Genomic DNA, 27,429 nt, shown 5'->3' with positions numbered 1-27,429 from the left:
GTTTCTTCAGTGCTTTTTACAACTTGTTTTTCTGTTTCATCATTGGCAGCAACTTCAGAATTTTCCTGTGTGTTGTTTTCCGAGTCACTTGACCTTTCCATACCTTCTTCTGCTGTAGATTCTTGTGAATCCACTTCTTCGTTGGGGGTCAAAGAGTCGTCCGTTTCGTCTTTTTCTGCCTTCTTTCCTTTTGCACCGGATTTCCGTTTGCTTCGTCGCATTTTTTTCCGTAACACGTAATCGCAAACGTATATACTTACACTTATTTACGCTAATTTAAAAATTGGAAAGACAAACAGAAAATTAGATCTGTTGTATGAGTACAGTTAATTTCGACACAAATAGATTATAAATATAGTACTGTCTAATTACACTTATTTAACAGTAACAATAAAACCATTGCAACACACATTGATTAACTGTAAACTAAAATTTACGATCATAGACTTTACCGACCAACCACGCCATCCGCCATTTTAAAACTTCACGACTACATTCACGTTTTTACCTCCTGATGTCTCTGTTTTGACTTTTTCTTTGTGGGGTTTAGCAACGTACAGTAAATGCAATGACTTAAGGTGTATTCTGCATAAAATGCACTCTTAGCAATAATTAAACATAAAAATTCAGAAAAAGTCAAAATTTTTTTTTTTTTTTTGAAAAAACCTTAGTGTCCCCGATTGAAAACGTAAATTCCACTTTGTCTACTGGTCGATAGGTGGCAGCAAAGATAACTATTTAAACTCAAGCCCATCTCGATTTCAATTCAGTTTGCTAAACAAGCGGAACAACGTAGAAGTTGGATTTAAATAGCGTGTTGTTTGTTGAGACGCGTGTGTTTAATTTTAACCAACTAAAAAGGTGTTTTTTTTATTTATTTTATCCTGTCGTATATAAGTATGTTTTGCAGTGGAGACATATTTATTTGGCATTGGCTGTTACGACCTACCGCAACAACAAAAAGTCTAATGTTTTAAAGATCAAATGGTTTAATTTATTTCAATACCTTATTTTGGTATCAAAATTTATACTGTAATTATTTTCTAACCCATTTTATCATTTATTCATCCATTTTAGATCAAAAACAGCATAAAACCTGGTATAGGTTCCTGCCCTTCTTCTTTTCTGAAGCCCCCATTAAATATATGTATTAAAGGTCACGCTCACTTAAAGTGACAATGGAGCCTAATAATTTGGTGTTGGGTGACATAAAAGAGGTCGAATCAGTATTGAATTGCGTTCTAAGTCAAGTATGTGATGCTTCAGTGAATATTCCTTTGATTCCAAAAGATTTGAACGGGGACGAATTATACAAAGGTGTGTCAATGTCAAATATTGAATTTGTTTCACTTGACAATGTTGGACAAAATACAGAAACAGGACAAAGCAATAAAGATGATGCGGAACCAGCCACTGAAATAAGAGATATTGAAGATTGTTGTGGAAGGAATTTATCGGTTAATGAATTAGACGACAAAGAAATATTGGCGGATTGCCAATGTATTATGAGCTCAATTCTTGATGCCATAGACAGTGGATTAAATGTCAGAGAAGAGATTGATTCAACGCTCCAGGCGGGCTATTGTTTACATGGGTTCGATTCAAGATCTGTAAAAACAACGGAAGAATTCGCTGAGACAAAAGAGCAAGCGGCAGGGAAACCAGGTCCGGTTACAGCTCTATCGTTTGATTGTTTAACATCTGGAAATACCGGTCGTTTAGCGGAACTTCAGTCCTCTGTAGATAAAGAGAGCTATTGTGAGCTACTTAACACATCTCTCCGGAGCAACCGGGGGAAATTTTCCAAAGAACTTGATGATTGTTTTGACTCAAGTGATGATGAGTCTCTTCCAGGAAGTCCTGTGGATCCTTTCGGAGATCACTCTTCCAGTGACGAAGTGTCACGTTTACTGGAAGTTTCCTTCTCCGATGATCAGTGTCCTGTTTCACCAGAGCCGAAAAAACATTTTGTGAAGTCAAAATCACAACCAGTATTAAAAATTGTTGATTTTGTGCAGCAGAGCACAAAGTCAGCCTCCCCACCCACCCCTGAGTGCAGTGAAAACTTTGCAGACCTTAATTTAGGCATACGTAACGGACCAGTGGCTTCCAATACTTCGTTCTCAGCCTCTGTTCCTGTTGGTTGGATAAATACAGTTGCCCGACGTAAACAAAGGAATTATTCCACCCTTTCCAAAGAAGAAATGAAACGAGATGACTTTGTGTATTGTGGGCCAGAAAAGAAAAATACGGAGCAGACCAAAGGTGGTTATTAAATTTATATATTTAATTATTTTTTTATTAAATTTGTGTTAAATTACTTTTTGGCAGCAATATGAACAATGTAAATGTTTTGATTTATCCTATATAAAACATAGATAGAAATTGATTAAAAAACTACTACAACTAAATTGTTCTTTTCTCACCATTGGGCAGCACACAGACACTTAAACTGTCAGCCGTCTGTAACTACATCTGTTTATTTTCTTAACCATTTTGCCCCATGGCTACAACCACAGCTGCCCTGTTAAAGATGTAATACTCCAACAATAGTACTACGCGCTTGTTTCACACAGTATTGCTTCAGGTTTCAGACTATAATGGTCCCGAACAATTAGTTTAAACGCGGTTAGATTATCTAGGTCTAAGTGTTACTTCACAATAGGCTGTATTTTGTGAGTAAACAGCCGTTACAACCTAACAGGATTAGACTAATGTAGTTTCTAGTTAAAATGTATTAAATTAAAAAAGTCATTTTTACTTTATAAATACAATGTATTTTAACGGGTTAATGTACTTTTTTTGTTAAAATGTACTTATTTAAAAAAGGCTTTTTTATTTTATAAATATATATAAATGCAATGTATCTTAAACAGGTGCTTTTGAGACCTCATTTAATCCTTGTTTAAAATTACGAACCCCTGAGCAAGCGAGCGAGATTTCCTTGGATCTGGTTTATTCAAACGTTGCCGTGTTACCAGGTGAATAAGTTTGACCTTTATAACTACTAACGTTCTGGCACGTAATTAATTGAGTATCCTACTTTGTTGTGAAAAAGATTGAGGTTTTAAAGCCGTTTAATTTCTTTTTTTTCTAGCGCATTATGTAACCTTAATCATTATAATAAATAGCTTATCGCGTTAAATTACGCGTCTTTAAAACAGATTTAGACATTTTGTAAGCGCTTTCAGTGATTTAATGTCTTTCAAAAAATGTTTTTTTTTTAAATCAATGAATGTTTAGTAAACGGTTAAGAACAATATTCACTTGTAAGTAACAAGTACCTAATAATTGAGTGTCCACTATCACTGCAAAGCGAAATAGTTGCATGACATTCTTGAATCGCTGATTTACCACCAGAGAAAAAAAAGTATGTTTGGCGTCACATACGTCATAAATATTGTTATAAAATGTTTATTAACAGGCGCTACAGACAAGAGCAACCAGTCGCTATTGATCATATTTGCAGATGAAATTGTGTGGCAAAAGTGTAACGTTGGCAGCATCGCGTTGACTAGATATCTGCTCTATTTAACGTAAGTTCCATTTGCATATATCTCGGTCGCGTTAAAGATTCAGAGTCGCTGTAAAACCTGCTCAAATAACTTTATGTTGATTTATGTGCTCGGCACACGTTGGTATCACGTTTGTTTTACACAGATCGCGTGTTCATGGTGTTTGCCTATTGATTGATGAAAGAGGAGCTTATGACACATCTGCCTCTGCCATCCTTGAAGCACTTCATATATATCAAGTACGTGGTCATGTGAGGATATTGTACTTGTCCTATTTTTTCATGTGTCATGGTATTATAACTAAGAGATTAGTCCATGGCCTTCTGCTCGAAATATCTCCAGCTGGTTATGATGTCACGCATATGTGAATAAGGAATACGCCCATCCATGCCTTGTGTCAATGCAAACAGTATGTTTACTCAACTCAACTTTGATCCCAACACTTTCAATCCTTACCAATCCAAATTTACGCAACAAAATACAAATGATTAACGTTATATTTAAACAGAACAACTCACCGGAATGTATTAAGAAAGTGCTTATCCTAAGTGACGCCTCGTCATTGCTTCAACCCATCGTTAAAAACTTGTTCAATGTTGAGGTAAGATATGCAGTTAGTCATTACGATCGTCGTCAAGATACCACGTCCCGTAAACCTTGTGTTTAAATTAGTCGTTAGTGACGATATACCAACACGACGCGTGTAAGTGTGACTACACATTCCTCATATAAAAAAGTGATTTCATACTACGGGCCTACGGGCTTGCCTTTTGTTTGCTCACGTTAAAGGAGAAGTCAAATTTTATGTCTGGTGTAATACAGATACAGTCTAATACAGATAATCCAAACTGAGGTAAATATACAATCCAGTTGTTTCGTTAAAAAGTAGTGTATTCGAGTAATCGTCACTTATATTTTATATACACCGGTAACTTAAAAATGGTATCGTTTCGTTTTGAACGAAAAAAATGAAGTTGTAGATTCAGCTCATTAATAGTATAGATATGTGTAATTGTAGTGTTATAATAATTCAGTTCTCCTTTAACACGGACAAACAAAAGGCCTCTAGCTCTATAGGCCCGTAGTGTGAAATCACTTTTTTTATATCAGGAATGCGTAGCCCACTCACATGCCGCTTGTTCGTATCATCGTCGTTAACGACTAATAAAGTAATACTTCAGACAGTCAGAACTTCGATTCCTCTTTCAAGTATTGTATTTTCATTACAGTGTGAGATCGTAAGTAGTGACAGTGACTTGGAGGAATTCATCGATTCAAAGAACTTGCTTGTTCAGTTGGGCGGAGAATTGCAATTCTCACAAGCCGAGTGGATTCAGAACCGCCTGGTAAGCTTAATAAATACAATAATTTCAATTTATAATCCACAAGTCAGCAACCTACTGTTGATGATGTTTAATTTCGTGGTCTGTGCTATTATATGCAGTGAACTAAATCTTGATCCTAATTTTTGCGTCGAAATTTTTATTTCTTTGTAAACAATATTATATAGTAGAGTGGGAAAGATAGGACACCTTTTTATTCCATTTTCTTTCTCGTACCATCTGGTAGTAAACAAAGAACATTCAAAGAATTATAAAACCTCACGACTGCCTTATTTTTTTTAATTGTTTAAAACACGATCAGGATATTTGGATATTATGAGCTAAAGGTATCTCATCTTTTTTCCACCTGACCCTTCTATAATACAAAAACCTTAATACGAAAGGTGGCATCGTATTTTAATTTGTTGGTAACGCCGTGTTTAAATTTAAGGTCTATATGTTGCTACATATAAATCAATTAAATTGATTCAAATTTTTGCTTTGTTATTTTTCTCAAAGGAGTTTTGAGACAGATTATACAATGGTGCATTTCTATTTCTAGGTCGTTGATTCGTTTTTGCATTTCTGCGAAAACGTCCGGCACAATTTCGCTCGCCACGGTCTTTCTATGACGTCACAATCCCTTCCCGACTCCGCCACCGAGACGCGAATGCAGCTGAGTCAGCATCATAAAGACATGACTCAGCTGCTGGACGATCGGCAAGTTTCGAATCTTCGGGACCGAGGACAAAGAATCCTTCAGCAATTGTCGCAAGACGGAACAACTGATGCGTGGTTCGTTACGATTATGCATTCAACTTATGTTAATATTTAAAAATATAAAACTGGTAACTGTAGAGAAGAGCTCCCAGATTTATAATGCAACAAAACAACTTTGAAAACTTTTTTTTTAGATTTAAATGGTTTTCCGCGTATAAAACACGGACTTAATTTCATTTTATGTGCGGTAGCTACTAGCTAGTAGGTGAACGATAGCAACTGTTTGCGTTTAAGACAAGATTTCTAAAGTCCCACCACATACGTGGTTCAATCAGCAACTATCAATATAAAAACACCAATTTCACATCAGATTGTTAAGTGAAACACGCATTATAAACTCCTATATTCTTTAAGTGCGTTTGAATCAACTTCCAACCAGCAATCTTGCATTTAATCCTCTTAACAAAGACTTTTCCATCCCGTTCACCCATTGGTTAATTTAAACAGGTCATGTGCCGAGCTCGTCCAATCAAGTTACAGTGCAGCAAACGAAGCTGTGACCAGATTCGTCCAAATTGCCGACGATCGCTTGCTATCTTTAGAGAGGCACTTGCTCGTCAAAGAGTTTGAGAAATCGTGTGATTATGTGAGTTCTAAATATCTACCTTCTAAAACATATTCGATTTAAAACGCGTGGGAATTAATAAGTGGTTTAATCTATATGTTCATCTTAATACAGTTTATTCCAAAACCGAAGCATTTCGCATTTGGAATATTACAAAACAACCTTAATAAGAGATATAAAATTTCTCGGTAAAATATCTTTTGAGATATAATATTAAATGCAGTGCGGTCACACATATATTAAGTTGAAGTAAGATGGTTTTCATTCTCTTTTATCGTAACATTTGGTGGTAAACAAAGAATGTATAACCTTATCCTCACGACTGTAAGAGGAGCGTTAATATACTTTAACACCGTCAAAAACTATATTATTTAGTAAAGTTATCAATATTACCCAACAGTATAAATACATCGCTAAAACAGGCTTTGTTTCCCCACACTTCAATAAAGTGTTATGCAACTCGTGTATATACCACCGTTCAAGGTTGCGGTTTAACTAAGCGCGTGTTAATAAGGCTGCGTCAGCTGTCTATACCACAGGATTAGAGAGCGTTGCATTTGACGTCGTGTTATTCAACAACAACAACAAGCCATTTAACCGGCGAAATGATGTAAATACCCCACGTTGTTTGTCTTATCTGTACTTGTCAACAGTTAGCCGCCAGAGGTTACATTATATACACGTATGTTATAATATTCTCACACTAGCGGTTAGCGTATAGTTAGCCATACACGACGTTTACGTTTTGGCATATAGTAGGGGAAAATGGGACACCTTTGCATTCCATTTTCTCGTCCCAATTGGTAGTAAACCAAGGGCATTCAAAAAATTATAAAACTGTACCCTGACGACCCCCTTATACCGTTGTTAAATGTTTAAACATACTCAGGATATCTGGGTATTTTGTGCTAAAGGTCTCCTATCTTCCCCCGCCCTACTATATAGTAAGGAGGGGGAAGATGGGACCCTTTTATCACATAATATTTAAATAGTTTGATCGTGTTTTAAATAATTAACAACGGTTTATGGGAGTCTTGAAAACATAGTTTTATAATTTGTTGAATTTTCTTTGTTTTCTACTAAACAAGACAAGAAAAGAGAATAAACATATGTCCCATCTTCCCCCACCTTACTATATATTTAGAAAAAAACTCTACGTTGCGAATGAGGCGGTTATTTTAACAAGAAAAAAATGTTCATAATTTGTGTTAATATTAATTTACTAAACTGCCCTACTATAAGGCTAAAATATGCGCGAATAATCATAAAACGCCTGCTTTTTATAATTTGGTTTCGCAACTAAGCAGTTCGTATCTGGTTAACTAATCGATCTATGGTTGCGATGATAATATTATGCACGCATCGGGTGTGATAAACTGATGACCCAGCACGTCATTGCGTATAATTGGACACGCCATATTTAAACTCAATGGTTGATCAGTTAAGCTTAACCCAAATACCAAGTTTGGAACAATGGCCAAAAGTCAAATTACAAGTATATATGCACTACAGCAACAGTATATATTTGGTATGGTTGGTTGGGGCAAGCTTGTCTGTATATTCATATCCTTTATCGTCCCCTTACACTCTAAAGGCGTTGTTAATTGTTAAAACACGATTGGGAAAAAACAGGATATTCAATACTATGTATTATCTTTGACCACGGTACTATATATGCCCCCTTGATGGAAAAAGTTCAAAAAGCAAAGTTAAATCCCATATGTTATTTCCCATATCTTAGATCCAATGTTTATTTTTTGTAAACTTCACTTAATTGCTTCTAGTCGGGAATGCCTGAAGCATCAAATATGAGCTCTATGATAACCACTCTATGTTATTTGAGCGGTTGTGTTGACTTCTCCCACCTTATATGGCAACCAACTAACCACCCTATACACAGATATTGGACTGGTGTAGCGAAAACAGCGACTCGCTCCAGCAACGTTTCTCTGTCGTTGCCGATTCTATCGAAGATCTGATTCTTCAACGACAAGAATTTGACGAGTTTTACTTTTCAGCAATGGTGAGTCCTAAATACGTGTGAGCTGCATCAAGAAATTGTGCATAATCCCATGCTACTGTATTCTGCTGTCGTTTTATACCCGAGGGAGATTTACTACTTATTTACATTTTAAATGCCCGAGGTTTGAAACAAACGGAATAGAATGAAGTAGTCTGTTTCCGATTGAAACAAGATTAAGACAACCACTGGTAATTTATGATCTGCTGCCAATGTAGGTCGACGAGAGGTTTAAACTGCTTTGATTTTGTTGACTTAGGGTTAAGTGGTCCAGTGTTATTACAAGAGTAATTGGTATATATGACATGTTCTTGCGCGTGGGGAATCGCCAGTAGTCTGCCCGGCTAGAGGAAGCCGCTATTATAGTAGTTTGATTGTTAATGTAACGGCAGCTGTTGATATAAATAGCTCCTCCACCACCGCGATACCACAGTTTAACCGCTCTTGCACAAACGCCAACTAAGACGACCACATGTCTCGCTTCTGCCCAATAGCCCGTGGTTATGCCCCGCGACACAGCGAGTCGTGATTCGACCGAATCCGGTCCGTCCAGTTTTCATGCGCGTACTATAGCATGATTATAACCCAGCAAACGTTCCCGTAATCGCCGCCTTATTGCAGCGGCTGCACAGAAATGATGACGTATGTTTTGCGTAACAGTGGCCTTTGTTTCGTCTTCCATCCCACTTGAACTTGACAGATTGCAGCGGCTCTTCTTGCGCTGGTGACGTCACACTTTGTTCAGCAGACCTGTACCGGAACCCAGGAATTATTTCCCGAATCATTACATCGCCGTTCGCCGTGAATCAGTTCGTTTATTAGCATGTTCCCGTAATCCATCTATAAGCCCAGACATGCGGGCAAACGCGCCGCACAACGACCTTAAATCCCCTTGTAACCGACCCGTAAAAAGCCCATTTACGTCACGCTTTCTGGTGCTTTAAAACCAAGAATAAAGGGGTCGGGCAAGTCGAAAACACGGTCGCGATCACCCCATATTTGGCAGCGTGTGAGCGAAACAAAGTGCGACTGTCTTTTTTACCAAAAGCGCCACCCCTGGTTAAAATTAATAAACGCTGCTACTCGCATGGTGGCGCACTTGGGTTGGAACGTTGGTTAAAACACGTTAGGTGGCGCTCGATATTCGACATTAGAACTGTCGAATTCTTTACTAACCTGTTCGTCGAGAGTCTTGCCAATCCGATTTGTTTTAATTTCACTGCGCGTTTCATTTAACCATAAGTCTACACGTCAATACACCAACGCATAATAAAGATTAGCTGTATCCGTCTCTACATATTCATATACCTCATCGTCTTCACGGAGCCTGTCACAACCATGTCGTAATGCCAATGAACCGCAACTTAGCGCCAATACGTCATCAAATTACGTCAGTCCCACCGAATTACGAAATCCGACAACTCATAATCGTTTACCACCAAAACAAACTCTCGAATGAGCGATTAATCTGTTTTTTCCTCCGCAAATTTTACGCTCGAATAACCATGACGTAATTCCTTATATTTTAAATGACGTCATCTTAAGACCCCGAATACAAAAAATTTGCCTGTTTTCAAAATGACTCCCATGGTCCTATCTTGCTAGTTCCCACGTTAGTTACCTTAGCAACAGTAACCACTTCATTAGTTTACTTTATCTGCTTGTAAACAAGAAACCGCGGCTTTACATAAAGGTTACGTAACCGAGATTGTCCGCTACATCAGCTAACAAGACTGTTGTGTACATAAGCACTTACGTACGCCGGCCCTATAGTACATATTATTGTAGTTCGGAAGTGAAATAAAAACTTGGGTTTTATATTAAAAAGCCCTCCTATACCTAAAACGTACGTCACATTTATTGTCACGACACTAAGTTGACGGTGTAATTATTTGACATAAATCTCTGAATAAAGTCACCGTTTATATAGTATTGTTAACATAGTTCCGTAGGACAAAATCCCGCTCGTCACTACTATATATTTGCCCGACATATTGTGTCATAGCTGCATTTCGTGCGAGGGCACTGCTTTCTTTGCTTGACGTCATGGCTTTATGTTGAATCTCGAGCAACCGTTAACAATGAATTCTAAAGGGCTACGACATTTCTTTATTAGCATTTCAATGTATATGACGTATACTATTTTGTTGTGTCTTGATTAAAAACATGTTTCAAAGATTTTCTTGTATTCTTGTTACGACAAAAAAACATTTTGATTTTAATTGGTTAAGACTCACTAGCAACATTGCGTTTCACGTACCCAGCATTTCTTTAATAACATTTTAATGAGGGCTTTTTATCTTGTCAGGTCTTATTCAAAATCAATTTAAAATATTTTCCAAGCTGCGTCCGATTGACTACATATAATATATAAATTTCCATGTTTTTTGCGAAATTTCCCAATCCACAAATCTAAGTCATAACTCGGTCGGTAAACCACTACTGTTATTCCAATACATCACGTGCGTTTGGAAAAACAAACGATAATCGTATTATCGGCGATCCTGCTTCTGGAGCCGGATTAATTTACTGACCGATTGACGTAGCATGTACGTAACAAACACATATAAGAAACTGTATATTTAACTCTCAGTCGCACAACAAGTTTAATTTCCAATCATTCAATGCGATTTGTCGCTTCTGCACCAGCCGTGTGGCGCCTATCGTACATTTAGTAATGCTAAACCACTTTCGCGTGGCCGACCGGTCGTCGTCTTTTATTTATCGCCTATTCAAGAGCCTTCGCCACCCATGCTCGCACTTGCTTTCAACGTGATGTGTTGTATAACTCCGCAGGTGCTTTGTGAGTTACTTAGCAGAGCACTCAAGTTGCAGCATTCAATTCAATGTAACATAACACCGGGCGCTCGCAGGAAAGTAAGACAATCCCTTCAAATTTCGCATTTAAACGAAACCGTTTTTTTCGTAATTCACAACCGCGCATCATTATGGATTTACAACAGGTATTCCCAATCTTCGCATAAAGCCATAAATAATTGCAAAGTATTGATAGAAAATCTCGATAAAAATAGATGTCACACGAAGGAAATATACTTTCGTTCCATTGTATTTTGTTTACCGAAAATTTGCACAAAACATGACCGACCGTCGCTGGTCAGATGGTCGTCGCGTGTTCATGGCTCGTAACAATCAATCAACAATCGAACCCCTTATGACGTCACAATCGCAGCTCACGGCTCGTTGGTTTTGCGACCGGTCATTTGGTCGCTGTCGAGGCGAACATTTTGCTTTTATTTATGACCCTTTGAAAGCTTTCACTACATTAAGTATCGACCACCGAATATAACGTAGTGTTAGGTTACCGAAACACCCTACCACAATTGCCACCTTTGCTTTTCCGATCCAAATGGGAATATTAAACGCTTACCGAAACTGCTGCTCCCACGGCAAAAGTTAGTAAACCGTTTTCCGTTCACATATGTTGAAATATCACTACCCCGAATAAACGCAAAACGCCCGTAGTAATATCATCTGTTAGCACTATATTACTAACTTCCTTTATATATTGTCCATTCATTTAAACTTGTTTACGTTGCTAACATCCTGGTACTTATGTTAAGGCCACTCATCATTACCATAGGCGTGAGAATCAGTTTGAATCAAAACAAATCGAAATGATAAGTTGCCCATCGTACAGTGATAATTTTAACATCGTTTTTGTTTCTTTTTTTTGTCTTTTCCTATTCTTTTTATTGATAATCGCGCAATTTTGAGGAAGAATTGGTTGTTTTTTGTTTCAGTGTTACTGAAAGAAAAAGGGCACTTTTTCTAGCTCTACGTTTTCTAAAAGCGGATTAGACAATCACAGTACATATATATATAGTTCAATTTATTCGACTTGCACTGTATAAGCTTAAGACAGCTTTATGTGATCGCTATTTAGATTGGAAGGCAAAGAGCTTTGCACTCGTGTTTTAAATATTGTGATGTACGCAAGGGTTTGTAACCTTAGTGACAATAAGTGTGACAGTCACTCGTGAGTCACAGGTCCTACCATTGGCTATGATACGGCCTCGTAGTTTGAATTGCCTTGTACGGTATATACCTCCGTAGTAACATAGATCAACAGCGGATGCTGCTACCATGTTGGTTATCAACCAACACAACAACCTACCAACGCTAAATCAACAGAAACGAGCGGAACGTTCACCCTGTCGCAGGTCGCCGACCCAATCGCAAGAAGTTTGTGTTAGAGCGCGGTCTATTCATGTTCATTCAATTCCAACCCTCAAAAGACGTTCTGGGCGCCCCCGTATTGTTCCCGTCTAATGACAAGCTTTAGACCTTGTGTCTGAATGTAGCGAGAGCGCAGTTTTTCCGATACTTTATTGCCCCTATGTTAGCTACACTGCGTGGTAAACAACCAGCAGCGGTTAAAGTCAGAATTGATCGGCGTTTTTGCAGAATTCCGTATTTTTAGACAGCTAAGCCACCCAGGCTACGGGTCCATATTTAGTAGATGATCCGGCGCAATTCCTTCTTCATAAACAGCATGAAGACGTTCATTACCATACGTCATATACGCCTGTCTTGGAATCTGGAGCGTATAATGCGTAGCTGTAATACGGAGACAGATCGCGGATAACCAGTAATGAATGAACATGAACGAAGAGGGTGTTTAATGTAGCGTTATAATTGGAGACAGTTTATCGTTTTAACGAAGTAGGACGCCTGTCCAGTAGTTTAGGCGAACAGTTACTACAGAAAAGGGCGGAGTCAAAAACATGAAAAATAAAATGTTTCGTAATTTCTAAAATTAGTTGCGAATCTGATCGGTTTAATTATGCGTCACGTTTCAGGTTTAGTATAAGTTACTTTGCAGATTTAGCAATAATTCTCCTTTGACTAAACGTAAGATTACGTCATTTTAGCAATTGTTTACATCACTGAATCAATTCTTCGTAGACAAAGCACCTAAGTTCCACAAAGAGAATTATAATTCATCTTTTGACATGTGTTTACTGTAACACTGTATTGGATACAGAAAACGGCAGACACGGCGTCATTTCAGTCAGTTTGTATAACATTATATAGATAAGTCTTATAAATACATCAAAGGATACGTTACATTCATATGGTTGTTCAAGCACATGACATCACAATAGCTCTTATCCCGTAACATGAGAATATCTTACTTATTATTTCACTGTTTACGCAACAGCGGGTTATGTTATGCATACAAAACTATGATTGTCAGAATATCGGAAAGAGCCTTTGCAGTCTTTCTCACAGAAGGTGTTGTTTTGTAGTGAGGGTCACTAAGCCAGTTAACTCGTTCTACTTTTAGTTTTATGTAATATGATGGGGAAAGATGGGACACCTTTTTATTCTATATTTCGTCCCATTTGGCAGTAAACAAAGAAGAATTTAAAATCAAATCCACATGACTCGCATAGACCGTTGTTAATTGTTTAAAACACGGTAAGGATATTTGAATATTTTGAGCTAAAGGTGTCCCGTCTTACCCCACCTACTGTATAATATATATATCGCTGTAAAGGGCAAAGTACGTCAGTTCGGCCTTTCGAAATATCACGAAAATAAAAATTTACTTGTTTTACTAGCACAAGTCATTAATCAAAACAACGTCCATTTACCATCGTCGTTGTACATAGGGCGAGGTCGTAATTATCGACTTCCTTAAATAAAATTTACGACCTTTCAGTTTACCAGGAATCTGTGACTTTATTCGCCGTTGACACGAAAGTCACCCCTGTTTAAAACACGACCTACAACGCATTTAGACCAAAGCAACCTTTCGCCGTCGTTAACGGGAGCTTTTAAAAGCTATAAAGTAAACCCGTCCAAATCTCTGCTTACCGTTTCGAGTTTGAGCAGCTTTTAACGGTTTTGACGTTCAGGTTAACGATCTTCATTGGCGTAAACACGCTGTAACAATTAAATAAGATTAACCAGCATGTTCCGCATAACAGACCCCTCGTTTAACTAATCGTTTCAATAAAATTTAGTTTTCACCGCAAATTGGCTTAGTTGTAACTTTCTCATAAAGCTATTTAACTGTAATTCCGACTATAATAACTTAATCTGATGTAAAATGCGTATGAAAACCTATTAAATTATTACTTTAACTTAAATATGTAATTTATAACTTATGTATTTATTTCCTAGTGATCGTTTGCTTAGCAGCTGCACGTGCCCAAGTTTCAAAAATATATTTTTTAATAGTTTTGACAAAAAAAATGTGTGACATTATTTTGTTTTTTGGGCGATAAAAAAATCTCACGCTTCTTGTAGAGTAGACGTTAATATGGTGCATAGAGACTGTATTAGCAGCTTGAGTAATTTAAAATCGACTCTTTGCGTTTTTGTTTTCCGTCCCCTAGATTTACAGCTGTGTTAGAACGTGTGCCGCAACGTGGCTTTGCTCAAAACATTAATTAGTTTTTGATCTTCACCGCTTTGTAAGCTGCTTACAGCAGAGCAGCCACTTTTCAGCATGTAAGCTGCTTGTGCAGGTTCGTGTGTCGGCTTTAAATTCGTTTTTGTTGTTGTTACTTTGCGCAGTAGAATAAAGTAACCTTGTGCTCACATATTCTCACGTGAACGACGTCCATTTCTAAACTGTCTGGTCGTAATTTATAAAAACTTCACGTTTTTTGGGGAACCGGAAATCATCAAAACAGCGCTCACTTTATTTTTCCTTTGATAATCAAGTTGCGAATCAAACGTTCGTTAGTTCTGGAGCCATCAAAATATAGCATGGGTTACGCGCGACAGCATCCCTTTTTCCGGAGCCAAAAACTTGGAAACAATTCTATTTTAGTTGGAAAATATTTTGACTCGAAAAATGTGGTATTTTTTTTCGCGAGCGTAGGTCCTGCTATGCTGCTGTAGTTTACGATTGCCGCGAACGTTTTTTTATGCTTAAATGATGTTTCTTTGTTTGGCTACTTGTCAGGGCTACTCTCGTAGTCGGTCTGGCCACCCGCAGTTTTGTTTATTTTCTCGCTTTTCTGATTGGTCGATTCGAACCGGACATCGTTTCGATTGGATAACCTCTGTTAGGTTAAGGAAATCTTGAAACGTCCAGTCCCTGATAAGAAATTGAGTGTCAGGTCTTTGTTTGACTAGTTGTCCACTGATGCGACGTTTGATGTACAATCCTACCCAACCATATCGTCGTAATACAAGATATATCCGCGGATCTAGGGTTAAAACAGCCGGTTAAACCACTCTCAAAATACGCCGCCTACACTCGACTTTCGAGAACATACGTTACCTGTGTGTCACAATCACCCGATCTCGTTTCTCGTTCATTCGCTTTGATTCCATATATCGTCTGACGTCAGCGGCGTACAGCAGGGTAGTGGAGTGCGTCAAAAATAGGTGTTGAGGGTGCACGGTCTCGTTGATGGCCCTCTAACTTGGCATTAAGTAGTTTGTTTTCTGCTCCCTTCAAGTGTTACCGCCATTTCCGCTCCGTAAAAACGGAACACACCAAATCCTTCGATATCACTTCGCAAGTATACGGCCAAATACTTGAACATTATCTTATACCAACATTGGTCTGAGGTGCGGTACGTCGAAAGTTGAACGGAGGGTCAGGATTTACGAAGCTCATCCGACTGCTGCTGTTGTTTGCCGAATATAGTCTTCGCTGCATCGCATGTTTTCATGTCTGTGCTACGACGCTTTTTACCTCATTAACTTCCTTGTTTAAGATAACTGAACTGATATGTGAGTTAATACCACACGTTTTAAATGTTATTACGCTTCTGGCATTTCGTGAATTGGCGAAACACTGTTTATAATGAACTATACTTAGAAATACAATTAAAGTAACGGATCCCACTCCGTCCCGAATCTCGCTACCGCGGCGATTGCATTTGTTTGTATTATTGCGTCATAATTGCAGTCTAGAATGTTTGCAAGAGGAAAGAGATTGTGACGTAATGAAGATCTCGTCGTCGCTGTCCCTTCCTTTTTACAACTCCATGCTAATGTTTGCTGGCAATTACATGCAGAAATCGTCGTCTGCCACTGCCAGACGTTGTAAGCGCCGCTAAATTGAGCCATTAACGTGATGATTAAAAATGGTCGCCGACATGAGTATAGCCTTTGTCCGCGTTGCTTTTTTCGGGTCGTTAGTCTGGATGCTTTGCAAGGAAAGCAAAAATGTCAAATTGAAGTTAGAATGTATAGGGACACAAGTAGCAGCATAACTTCAGTTGCAGATGTCCATCAGCATAAAACTCGATTGCCCTCCTCTATAAAAAAGTATAGTCAGTCTTGTATAATACAGCACAGACCACGCATTGAAAGCAAGTTGCTAAGAGGTAAAGCAATGACATTCCAGAAAATAAAACGGTCAAGTATTATCGAAGACAGATTTAGTCACGTAATTTTAATTTTATTTGAATATTTCTTGAATTCAAAGCGAACGGCCAACTACAGTATAAACTGTGTCCGGATTTAATTATTAAACCCATTCACATTGTAAGTGGCATTAACAAGGTTAAGCCACTTGTTTCAACACAATTCAACTTCGTCGGTATCGGAAACCCTTAAAAACTTGGCCGCGATTTTGAAATCAGTTTTGGAGCGTTTACAATAGCGGAACCTATAAGCTCGTGTTACGTGGGAACAATAGCATTGGGAGTTGAGGTGGTTTAGAAAACAACTCTGTTTCCGTTAACGAACATGGGAAGTTTCATTTGCGGTTGAATTGTAGAGTTTTATTGCCAGAAGTTAAACCTGGCCAGACATTTAAGTGACTTTTGATATTTTGTTTAAGTTTCGTGCATAGGAATAGTTGTAACTGTGTGGGTACTTTTGCAATTTTCGTAAACCTTTTTTTGCACTGATATATTTACGTATTCCTAGTTCTATAGCTGACACATTGATGTTTTAACCCACATATTAATCCACGTAACAAAACGACTGCACACCTGATAACTAATCAAATTAATAATCTATTTTCATCAGCGGCTACAATTGACGCTCCAACGTTTCGTTTAATCGTCAATCAAGCGTTCAATTAAGTCGCCATTTACCATACAAGTCGGAAATTACCTCGAAACAGCAGATTATTATTTCAATTACCCGCCTATTGTAACGACTGCACCGTCAGTTGCCGTTTCGTCGAAAATCGTCAAACTGGGATAATTAGAGTGAGATTTCCGACTGTGCTGATTATATGGTAGGTTGGGGTAAGATGGGACGAACTTTTATTCACTTTTATCGTCCCATTTGGTGGAAAATGAAGAATACTCAAAGAAATTTATCACTGTTTTCTAATGCGACTATTAACTAGCGTTATTGATGGGTAAAACACAATAGAAAACATGAGCCAATTTGTCCCAACGATATCCATCTTACCCCATAGTTAACTAATTTTATCGGTTTGTATTTTTTAAACAAAATCGTGTCAAAAATGAGTCGAGTAATTTGAACTATCGCACAAGTATCTACAGTACACGGATGTTACATTATTAATATTAATGCCAGGCCCTACAGCTCATGAATACTTGATGTTTATTTGAATACAACGGATATTCGCACAAGCTGTTGTGTCGCGTGGTTAAACGGAGTATTGCCCCGGGTATCTCAGCTTAAACGATTTCCATGTAAGTGTCTCCCGTTTTGTAGATTCAGATCGATCTAAGTGCCTGACTTTTTATTAAGCGTGCCCAGTTCAAACGAAATCGAGTCGATGGTGATATTTACATTCGAACACTTAATTCAGTTTTAATGCTCGATGGGTTGGTACAGTGGCTTGTGCTGAATGGCAAACTTAATGAGAAACTCCCACGGCTACCTTAGAACAGATAGGAGCTGTGTTTGCCCACGGCAACTTTATGCTTTGGAATGCATGGACAAATATAGGCGTGCACGGATTAGCAGAGCAATGTTTGCTTTCAACTCGCCATACAACAAGCAATGTTTGCTAACCGCGTCCGATACATCCGAGCCAGGTTCACATAATGCTCTTATCCACAGCTGAACCAATGACCATGACAATCGTAACCTCTCAATGCATTTGTTTTAACTTTAACATACACAAAAGTCGTTGATTTCCAGCACAAGTGTCAATATAGGATTTCTGTTTAGTTTGTATAGTTATATAATGAAGTCGGTCTTTCGGAAATCGTGAAGTTTATTTTAATAAATTGTCAAATTGGTGTTGACACGACCACCAACTGTGGGCCCGCAATCCCCATCGCAAATTTCCGATGTCAATTTTAACTCCACGAACTGTAAACACCGCGTCATCGCCGCCTCTCGTTCGCTGCCGCCTTTTTCGTTCGCCGTCGATCGCCATCGCCGTTCCAGAATTCGCCCTCCAGCACTTCACTTCAAAGTGGCGCTATGGGAGCGAATGTCGCGTCACAATTCACACTGTGGCGGCACAAAAGGGCCCGCGCGGCAGGTGACGCTTTCCGACGATTAAATCGTTTCATGAAGCCCAGGATTTCCGCGCTCAATCAGTGAGCTCAGTTCTGCAGCCTATCAGAGCTCGTTGTTCGCATGCAGGTAATAGAATGTAGGAACAGATCTAGAAAGAGTTTATTGAATTCCAGGAAAGTTCGTACCCTATCTATGATCGTGGACGACACGATTGTACGTGTCTCGGTATCTCGGCAGGATTGCTTGGTATGTCGTTATCTACGGACGAACAATACCTCGTTTTGTCGTAACTTGGTCTGTTACTTCTCAGCAACTTTAGAGTCTCGCAGAACGACCTGATTTTGGAATCGCTTATCGCCGTCCTATCCAGACAGTTGTATGGAGTGCTGCTCCTATTCAAGTGTTCGGTTAAATAGAGTGCGTTAGAATACGGCACCGCAGATAACAGGACTTCAGTCTTCAAACACAGCTGTAATACTCGATCCCGATTCCTACCACAGCATGCCCTCGAGTCGAAACTTTGAAATTCTTCCCGTATTTCGTGTATGTTCGTCGTTGCGGGCGCAGTGGTTGCTTAGCATAGGAAACTAACTTGTCAGTTTGTAAGATTGAGTTGAGAGTGTTTTGCTTTGCAAATAGGAAATCGGGTCTAGACAGTCATTCAGCGATTTAATGTACCGTATTAGTACATTGGGAGAAGACAGTGACTCTTTTAGCACCTAGTATCCAAATATCTTAATCGTGTTTTAATTAACAACGGTCTATGGGGTCGGATAATTTTTTGAATGTTCTTTGTTTAGTGTTTACTACTAAATGGGCTGATAAAATAGAATAAAAAGGTGTGCCATCTTCCCACTCTATATTGCATGGTCAGTTTTTTGCGTCGCTGCTGGACTGCGCGTAGCAACCCTGCGTGTTATAGTTCGTAGGCATCCTCAGTATGCCGGTGATTCGATTAGTGGTTTTGGTTTCAATAGTTATCGATGTGTGTCTTCATTCAACACCGCGTCCCATTTAAACTCGTGCGCTTCTTACCGCATCTGTCACGTCGAATCAACCATTGTGTCGAAACAATCGAGGCCACGAACTTTGCACCGCAGAGTAATTGAGAGCGTTGCTGACAAAAATACTGCCAATATAAAACTTTTCGACGATATCGGCGACGTATAGTCGGTAGACTAAGTTTCCAATACGTTTTTCTGCTTTCGTATGTTGGGGATATTTTCTCTTCACTCAATATTCGTAATACCGCACCAATACTGAAAGGAGAAATTAGTTGACGCAAAGAATCGCAATATCCGTACTAATTACGTAACTACAATATATTTGACACGGACTTGCTTCGGGTCGCTTGCACTTTCCGGGAAAAGTAAGATTATGACGTCACAAGTCGGAAACCGTCGCTGCAGATTGCTCAATTACAGCCTTAGAGAAAAAACTAGTTGGTCGTTAGTTGGTACCGGTGTATAATTCGGTTTCATGGTGCATGACTTCTAACAAACGGTTTAGTTTTCTCTTTCCGTTTCACTAATCTCGTTTGCCGATTGATTTAAATTTAGCTGCGGGAAATGTTTGGGGTCGGAAGTTGTATGCTTATGCGGTATCCGGAACGGAAATTTGGTTTTCAATAAATAACTGCTAACCAGCTGCTGTTTCAACTTCAAGATCACCCATCGAGTGTAAGGTTTCGCGCGTCCCAATATCGGTGGGTGATTGTTCGCTTTGCCGCCTCGCATCTGTGTCATTGTACACCACGATAACTGGACGTATCGTCCTTTATTCCACAATTCGCTTTGATGTTAGACCACATTTAATAGCTGTCGTCTCATAAACCATTGATATTGTACCATTGGCAGAAACATGACAGGATTACGAATCCCTTATGAGATTTGCGTGGGTTAAGTTACTTCGTTCCAGCGTGGTTAGTCATAATGAACGTAAAATGAGGAAATAGAGATTAAAATTGTATAAGGTCTATACTGTTCTCAGCTTGGATATTTTTATATATTTGATGTGTTGTATTAATTCCTTTCGTATTATTCACAGAAAGAGTATGCTAAATGTGATTGTCTGCTGACCGAAGCTCACAACCTAAACAAGCTTGGATATCTAACGGAACCCCAACACGTACAACGAACGAAAATTGCAGAAGAAGAACTTAGAACTATCGTGGATATTATGGAGAAGAAAAAGCAAGAAGTCGAAGCAACATCGCAAATGTATAAGTTTATAGACCAGGTAAGAATAAATTAATGAATGTAATGTGACGGAATTAATGTGTTAATGTAACTTGCTTTATCCTTGCGTGGTGGGGCAGCGACAGTCGTTATAACACGGGTGTTCTGTTCCATACACCTCGTGCCGCTTACAAGTTACCACGTATTTAACTATGGGTAATTATTTTGATGGATTTTTTTTAATTTTGAAATGTATGGCTGATAATTAACAAGGTAGCACTGGTTGAGCAATTGCTGTTCAGTGTCTTGTAAGAACTTACATTACACTTTACAACTAGCGGATTACTTATATAAGTAGGAATTAATCAACCGCATTAAATGTAGCGATTCGAAAGCAGTTTTTTTGTGGTAACGTTCGCTCGTCGGTATCACTCTGTACTATAACATAGGACTTGCGTTGTTGAACGTAATGCTATGCTTTCAATGCGGTGTGGCATAGGAGGTGCGGCCGAATCACTACTTACCTGTTCCGTTGTTTCGCCATGTACATCTTAATCCATATTAATGGCTGCCTAAGACGACTGCTTGCGTAATTGTCTAATTTTCGGAACAGCCGAAGTGATAATGATTGGCGTTGTGCTATCGACGCTTAATTTGTATACTTTCCGTGAGATGGACCCAATTTGATATCACTCTCCTTGAGGCGTATGTCGCAATTGACCGTTTTCAGTCGAATTGCAATCAAAACAATCCATCACCGGTAAGCTCGTTTCGGTCGATTATATTTCGGTATCGATGACATAATGCACCTGTGGGTTGTCGAGCCGTGGTGACGTCATACACAAAGTTGTTAGCCGATTAGAAGGAAAGGTTAACGTTCTGTGTTCGGCGTGGGAGGTATAGGAACAGTCACACGGTTCTTCTGCTTCTTAATCTGACTCACTAGTTGACGGTTTAACGCCTGAGTTGTTGCTCCGGTGATTAACTGTGTACCAACACCTGACACGTAATTTCGCTGTTGAAGCGATCCATTTTGTTTGTTAAATATATTGTTCTTTCCTAAACTCGATGTTACGCGTCACGCATCTTATGTGTCAATACAGTAAGATTAACTTGTCTCCCCATAATTAATTATTCATCACTTTTCCAGGCGTATTCATGGGCGTTAAGCGGGATGAAGTTCATGGCTCTTCTTAACATGGAAGATTGCCTGACTTTGGATGCTTGCCAGAAAATGTTGGATAAATTTGACGACTACATGAAAGAGCACCCGCCGATTTCGAAGGTAATTTTTCAAATTGTATCAATTTTCCCATCAAGGGCTCTTGTGTTTCATATATTTATACATGCCTATGTATTATATATTATATATTGTACCTCAAGAGATAATTTTGTTACGTTTTTTTACACAGGAGCAATTTAGTGACATGCTACAGTTAGCAAGTCGCTATGGTAACATGAAATGTTTGAGACAGTGTGAATTCGCACAACAGAAATATGAAGAAACGACGCAGCTTTTTGCAAAGCGGAGAGAATTAATCGCCAAGGTAAGTCTGATACTTTGTAGACGTTTGTGGGCAAGACACAGTGCTGCTTGAACACAGTGGTCATGGGTTGTGGCACCATAAGTGTCAGGTTAATGGACCAACTCTAGCTTAAATCTTAGGTCCCTTTATAGATAAAAAATGCTGTGTTTTTCACTATAAAAAAGTTGTTTATTTAATAGTTTTCTTGACTCTCCAGGCCAAAGCCCAGATCAAATCGAGCACGAAGAAGCGAAGTACTTCCTTTCGGATGAAGAACCGTGAAAAACTTGACAAAGCCGCGCAGGCACAAGGAAGATCAGATGATGTAGAGGGGGAAAGGTCGAGCTCCGAATCCTCTGAACGAAGAATAAGTTTAAACTCAATGGAAAGTCGAACATCATTTGAAAACATGTCCGAGACCTCATGCACAGACTCGGCGCTCGACGACACCAGTGGGGTGTTTGTTTCCGATGAAAAAGAAACGCCAAACTCGAGTTTTTCCGTCACCCCGACCAAACCACACCACCCTAAGCTTCAACCTGCCAGAAAAATGTTAAAAAAATCGCAAAGTATGACGAGTCACCCAACACGGCCATTGTTGACCCATCACATGCATTCACAATCTGGGACCACTCTCACCATTGGTTCACCCGTGCAAATCAAGGAACCAGACACTACTGGAAAATCGTAAGTCTACCATGGATCATCTGCACTAAACTTAAAAGTACTCAATGTAACGATTTTTTCTTCACAGGAAAGTAGCACTTATCATTGAAGAACTCATATCAACAGAACAAGAATATGTTAAATCACTTAACTATGTTATTGAGGTATGTTGATATGAAAGCTGCAATCTATATTCTTAACTTCACTCATCACCAAAAACATTACGTTTTTTAATTTTTAGTAAAATCCTGGGCGATATTTGTATAATAAAGTTTAACGCATGTTTTTTTTTCAAACATAGAAACCTCATTGATTAATGTGGTGACTCTGCTAGTTTCAGTATAGAAACCTAATAGCATTGTAAAGACCAATTTAGGGTCTAAAACTAGAATGCTAAATCGCATAATGTCACTCTTGATCTATAATTCGGCCCACCACCCCTAACCCTACGCCTATGCTTATAACTCACATATTGATCATGTGTTTAATCAACCACATTCAATCATTCAGAACTACTTTCCCGAAATGTGTCGCCTTGATATTCCACAAGCACTGAGATGTAAACGAAACGTGATCTTTGGAAACATTGAAAAGATTGCCGAGTTCCACAGCGGGTACTTCCTTGATGACTTGGAAAAATGCAGCGGAAGTCCAAGTCAGGTTGCAAAGGTCTTTCAAGTTCATGTAAGTAGTTTAAGATGTTCTATTTGGAGGTCCTACACTGTGGACTTAAGATTTAGGCCAAAGTTGGCTCATTACCCCAACACTTCATATGCTCATTTTATTCTATATGGGTTCTGAGATTTACGCCAGAGTTAGCCCATTGTCCCGATAATGTCAAATATATTGGTTTAATTAATCCAGCATGCTAGGCTTAAACCCTCTTCATTTGCTAAATAAAAGCATTAGTTTAATCTTTAAAAGTATTTTCTGTTGTTAAACACAGGATTACTGATAAACAGATTACTTACAATACTTCCTAATCCTGTATGGTAGTTGCATATTACTTAAAAGGGCACACACATATTTTTTTAAGGTGTTTCGTTTTTTAAAGTTTTCTGAAACCTTAAGACCACATTTTAGCATTTCTAATAATGTGCAAATTTTAATTTTTGTTGGTATGCTTCTTTAATGTATGTATTTGTTACATAGAGAGACAGCTTTGGTCTGTATGCTTTGTACAGCAAGAACAAACCATTGTCAGATGAATTACTGCAGGAACACGGAAATGAATTTTTTAAAGCCAAACAATTACAACTTAAAGATAAAATGGACCTCGCGTCATATTTGCTCAAGCCAGTGCAGAGGATGGGTAAATAGATTCACAAAATATGAAAATAAAAATTAGAAGTAAATTTGTTTTGATTTTTTACTTTTAAAGATTGGTATGTGCACATAATTTATGCAACATACACCATGTCTGTTATTTTTTTTACAAAATTTGAAAATCCATTTTATGCACCTAAATTGCTTGTTCAGTTGTAAACAATATGCCTGTATTTGAAGGTAAATACGCTCTTCTACTGCATGCGATGGCAAAGCGAGCGACGGGATCCGAGGAACGAAGTCTGAAAGAAGCGGAAGAGATGGTGAAGTTCCAACTTCGTCACGGCAACGATCTTCTTACAATGTCGTCTATACAAGAATGTGATGTCAACTTGAAAGAACAAGGAAATTTACTTCGTCAGGTTAGTTTCGTATTTATAAGGTAAATGTTTTTTTTGTAGTGAAATGTAAATTTCAATATAACAAGGTTTTGTCTGCGATTTGGTGAGATATTATCAGGTTATTATGGCAGAGAAAATATTGCTATAAAAGTAAAACTTTTTAGCTATGTATTAGATTATGCCTAGCAACAACAACAGGATCATTTATAGAACTGATTCTGTCGTTAATTTAAAACAAGTGTGTTGAATGTTGCTAAAACTTATTCAATTTTATTACAGGAACAATTTGTCATTAATGCTGGTCGAAAAAAATACGTCAGACGAGTTTTTCTGTTCGAGGATCTTGTCTTGTTTAGCAAGCCTATTCATGTACATGGTGGTCATGATATTTACCAGTACAAGTGTAGCTACAAGGTAAGGGTTGTAAGTTAGTTGAACTTAAGGTTGTTGACAAATGTAAAACTTGTCCGATTTTGATCAAGTGCTGTGGTTTAGTGGTTAAGTACATACATTGTAACCAAAGGATATCCTGTTTGATGCTTTATACTGATTTCAGTTAACCGAAATTGTAAGCTTGTAGAAAAAAAATGACAAGGTAACTCCTAAGCTTATAGAAAACATAAATGGTAACTCGTAAGCGGGGACGAAATGCTTGAAACAAAACACCTGTGCTGTAAGTACTGTCGTTACCCCTGCGTGATGATAAATAGATTACATTTCATTCACCCTTATCATGATCTACAGACCGCCGAGATTGGAATAACTGAAAACATTGGGGATTCTGGAATCAAGTTTGAGATTTGGTTTCGTAGAAGAAGGTCACAAGCTAGCCAGGATAGATTTGTTCTGCAAAGTTCAACGAAGGCAATCAAACGATCGTGGGTGGAAGAAATACGCGGGATGCTGTGGAAGCAAGCACTTAGAAATAGAGGTGCGGAACTTAACTATTATCTGTGTAATGTACCCTATTGTCAAGTTTTAAAATTGATAATAGTACCAAGCATCAAAACAAATATCTGTAGAACAAGGTGGGTTAAACTGGGGGTGTGTAAGGTTAACAAGAGAAAGTTTGTTAAACGTGTTTTACTGAGCAAAAATGTGAGGTGCCATTTTTGTAGGTATCGCTGAAGAGGGTATTTTTAACGTTTGGAAATAGTGCGTTGAACATGTAAAGAATTGTTTTATGATTTACAGACAATCGTAAGATGGAGATGACAGTCATGGGGGTGGGAAGCAAACCTCATCTTGACTTGGCTGGATCGAGCGTCAACCGAATCACTGATCGCTCTGTCCTCCCATCCACTGTTGATCTCTCGGAGCGATTATCGCGATCCCGGACCCGCGCCTCAATCGCGGTGTCGAGCTTCGATCATTCCTCCACCAGCAAGCGACCTCACTCCACCATCTCTACTTCCTCCTCTACATCTTCTGTGGGGTCCGGAGGAAACCAATCTGGGTCAATTGTGTCCTCCCTCAACCTTGCTCATTCTTGGACCTCACGGGAAGGAGATTCTTACTCGCGATTGGCCGGTTTAAATCCACCAATGGCGTACTGCGACTTCCATGCAATAGCAGAAGATGAGAACGAAGAATACAGTGGTAAGATTGAAAACAATTTTTTTTAAATTTATTGTCAAGTATATTAACTGGAATCTAAACCATTGTAAAACTCACTATTGTTTCATTGTATGGGGTAACGTGTGCCCTCAGTGTCAATCTACATACAATATTTTACTATCTGAACTTGTCAATGGCATTCTTTGTCCGAATAAACATTGTTAAATCTTAAATCAACAGAAACAACGAGTGAAGGCCCTTCCTCTGTGTGCAACTCCACAGAAACAACAACTGAAGAAGCCTCGGACTCTCTAACTTCCCCAGCTCGACAATACGTCACAACGGTAAATAAATATTTCTTTTTTTCGCTTGTGGTTGGATTGGTTTGGAAGTTTGCCGGTTTTTATCACTAACATAAATTCACACGACGAAAGTAATTAAAATGCATGATGTGTTTCTAATTACTCAGTGGCTTTGCTGCTGTTACAGCCAACTCCACAGAAGTTATCTAGCATAACATAAAATCATAATCATTGGTTTTTAGTTCTAATTGACAACAATGTTACATTGTTTGCATTCATTACTCACACTATTGGCATCATGTAAATAAATTAACAGCATGATCCATCATTACAGTCTGACAGACTCGTGGTTGCATGATTTGATCGAGGATCAAAATATGGAATGACGTTGGTCCAGTAAGTCACTAACAGTAATTGCATAATTTTCACCATTTTCATACACGTGTTTATCATTGCATGTTTTTGCATTATACTAAACTGTTTCAGTATTTATATAGAACCTTAGTCATAAACGCCAAACATGAGTGGCATGGTATTCAGTCTTACCCTGGAATTTTCTTTAAAGCAATAATTAACATATCAACCAATAAGTTAGATTTGTTGCATAAGAATGCTATTCTAACTGGCCCTGAATTTAAAAACGTCCGCGCCCATGACCGTATGTGTATCAGCAAGTGTTAAATATATGTTTTATTTTACAGGTTTGACTTTCTGTGTTTGTCAAGCGACTGCAATAAGTTTTATTTCAAAGAACAGGCTTCGCATACGATGCATTTCTGTAGAATGTTCCTGTACTTTTATTTATTTTACATTGCTAACTGGTACTGCATATTTCATATCGGTGCTTTCTAGTTTTCTTTAAATCTTTTTTTACTGTGCTCACTTTGCACGTACTGCCACATCTGGGCAATTTAACCCAGTTATTAAAATATGCTTTATATTA

At 38.5% G+C, this 27,429-nt stretch overlaps 2 protein-coding genes across 4 annotated transcripts; one reads left to right on the top strand and one right to left on the bottom strand.

The window, feature by feature from the left end:
* On the bottom strand, positions 1 to 381 carry LOC104265486 (probable nucleolar protein 5-1; the record flags this gene model as incomplete). The annotated part of the gene is given in 1 exon segment (XM_009859587.3): positions 1 to 381. A coding segment is annotated over 1 exon segment (221 nt), but the record flags the coding sequence as incomplete, so codon positions are not given.
* A 676-nt stretch (positions 382 to 1,057) lies between these two features.
* LOC100183129 (pleckstrin homology domain-containing family G member 4B) lies at positions 1,058 to 27,429 on the top strand. 3 transcript variants are annotated; one of them, XM_026833874.1, is made up of 23 exons: positions 1,058 to 2,265; positions 2,877 to 2,981; positions 3,425 to 3,536; positions 3,661 to 3,754; positions 4,024 to 4,116; positions 4,745 to 4,861; positions 5,400 to 5,632; positions 6,065 to 6,203; positions 8,083 to 8,205; positions 20,638 to 20,829; positions 21,919 to 22,053; positions 22,181 to 22,315; positions 22,512 to 22,981; positions 23,049 to 23,124; positions 23,471 to 23,644; positions 24,113 to 24,272; positions 24,467 to 24,648; positions 24,907 to 25,041; positions 25,372 to 25,558; positions 25,822 to 26,226; positions 26,425 to 26,528; positions 26,821 to 26,882; positions 27,188 to 27,429. In XM_026833874.1, exons 1-22 carry the CDS (start codon positions 1,179 to 1,181, stop codon positions 26,842 to 26,844), a joined length of 4,482 nt encoding a protein of 1,493 aa, XP_026689675.1. In that variant the 5' UTR covers positions 1,058 to 1,178; the 3' UTR covers positions 26,845 to 26,882; positions 27,188 to 27,429. The 3 variants fall into 3 exon arrangements, with proteins under 3 accessions (XP_026689675.1, XP_018666704.1, XP_026689676.1); XM_018811159.2 differs by having other exon boundaries at positions 26,803 to 26,882; XM_026833875.1 differs by lacking the exon at positions 26,821 to 26,882.

The sequence above is a fragment of the Ciona intestinalis genome, chromosome 3 (genome assembly GCF_000224145.3).
Source record: "Ciona intestinalis chromosome 3, KH, whole genome shotgun sequence".
Classification (NCBI taxonomy): Eukaryota; Metazoa; Chordata; class Ascidiacea; order Phlebobranchia; family Cionidae; genus Ciona; species Ciona intestinalis.
Note: the sequence above shows the minus strand (reverse complement) of the source record. Positions and strands in the feature narration are given on the sequence as shown.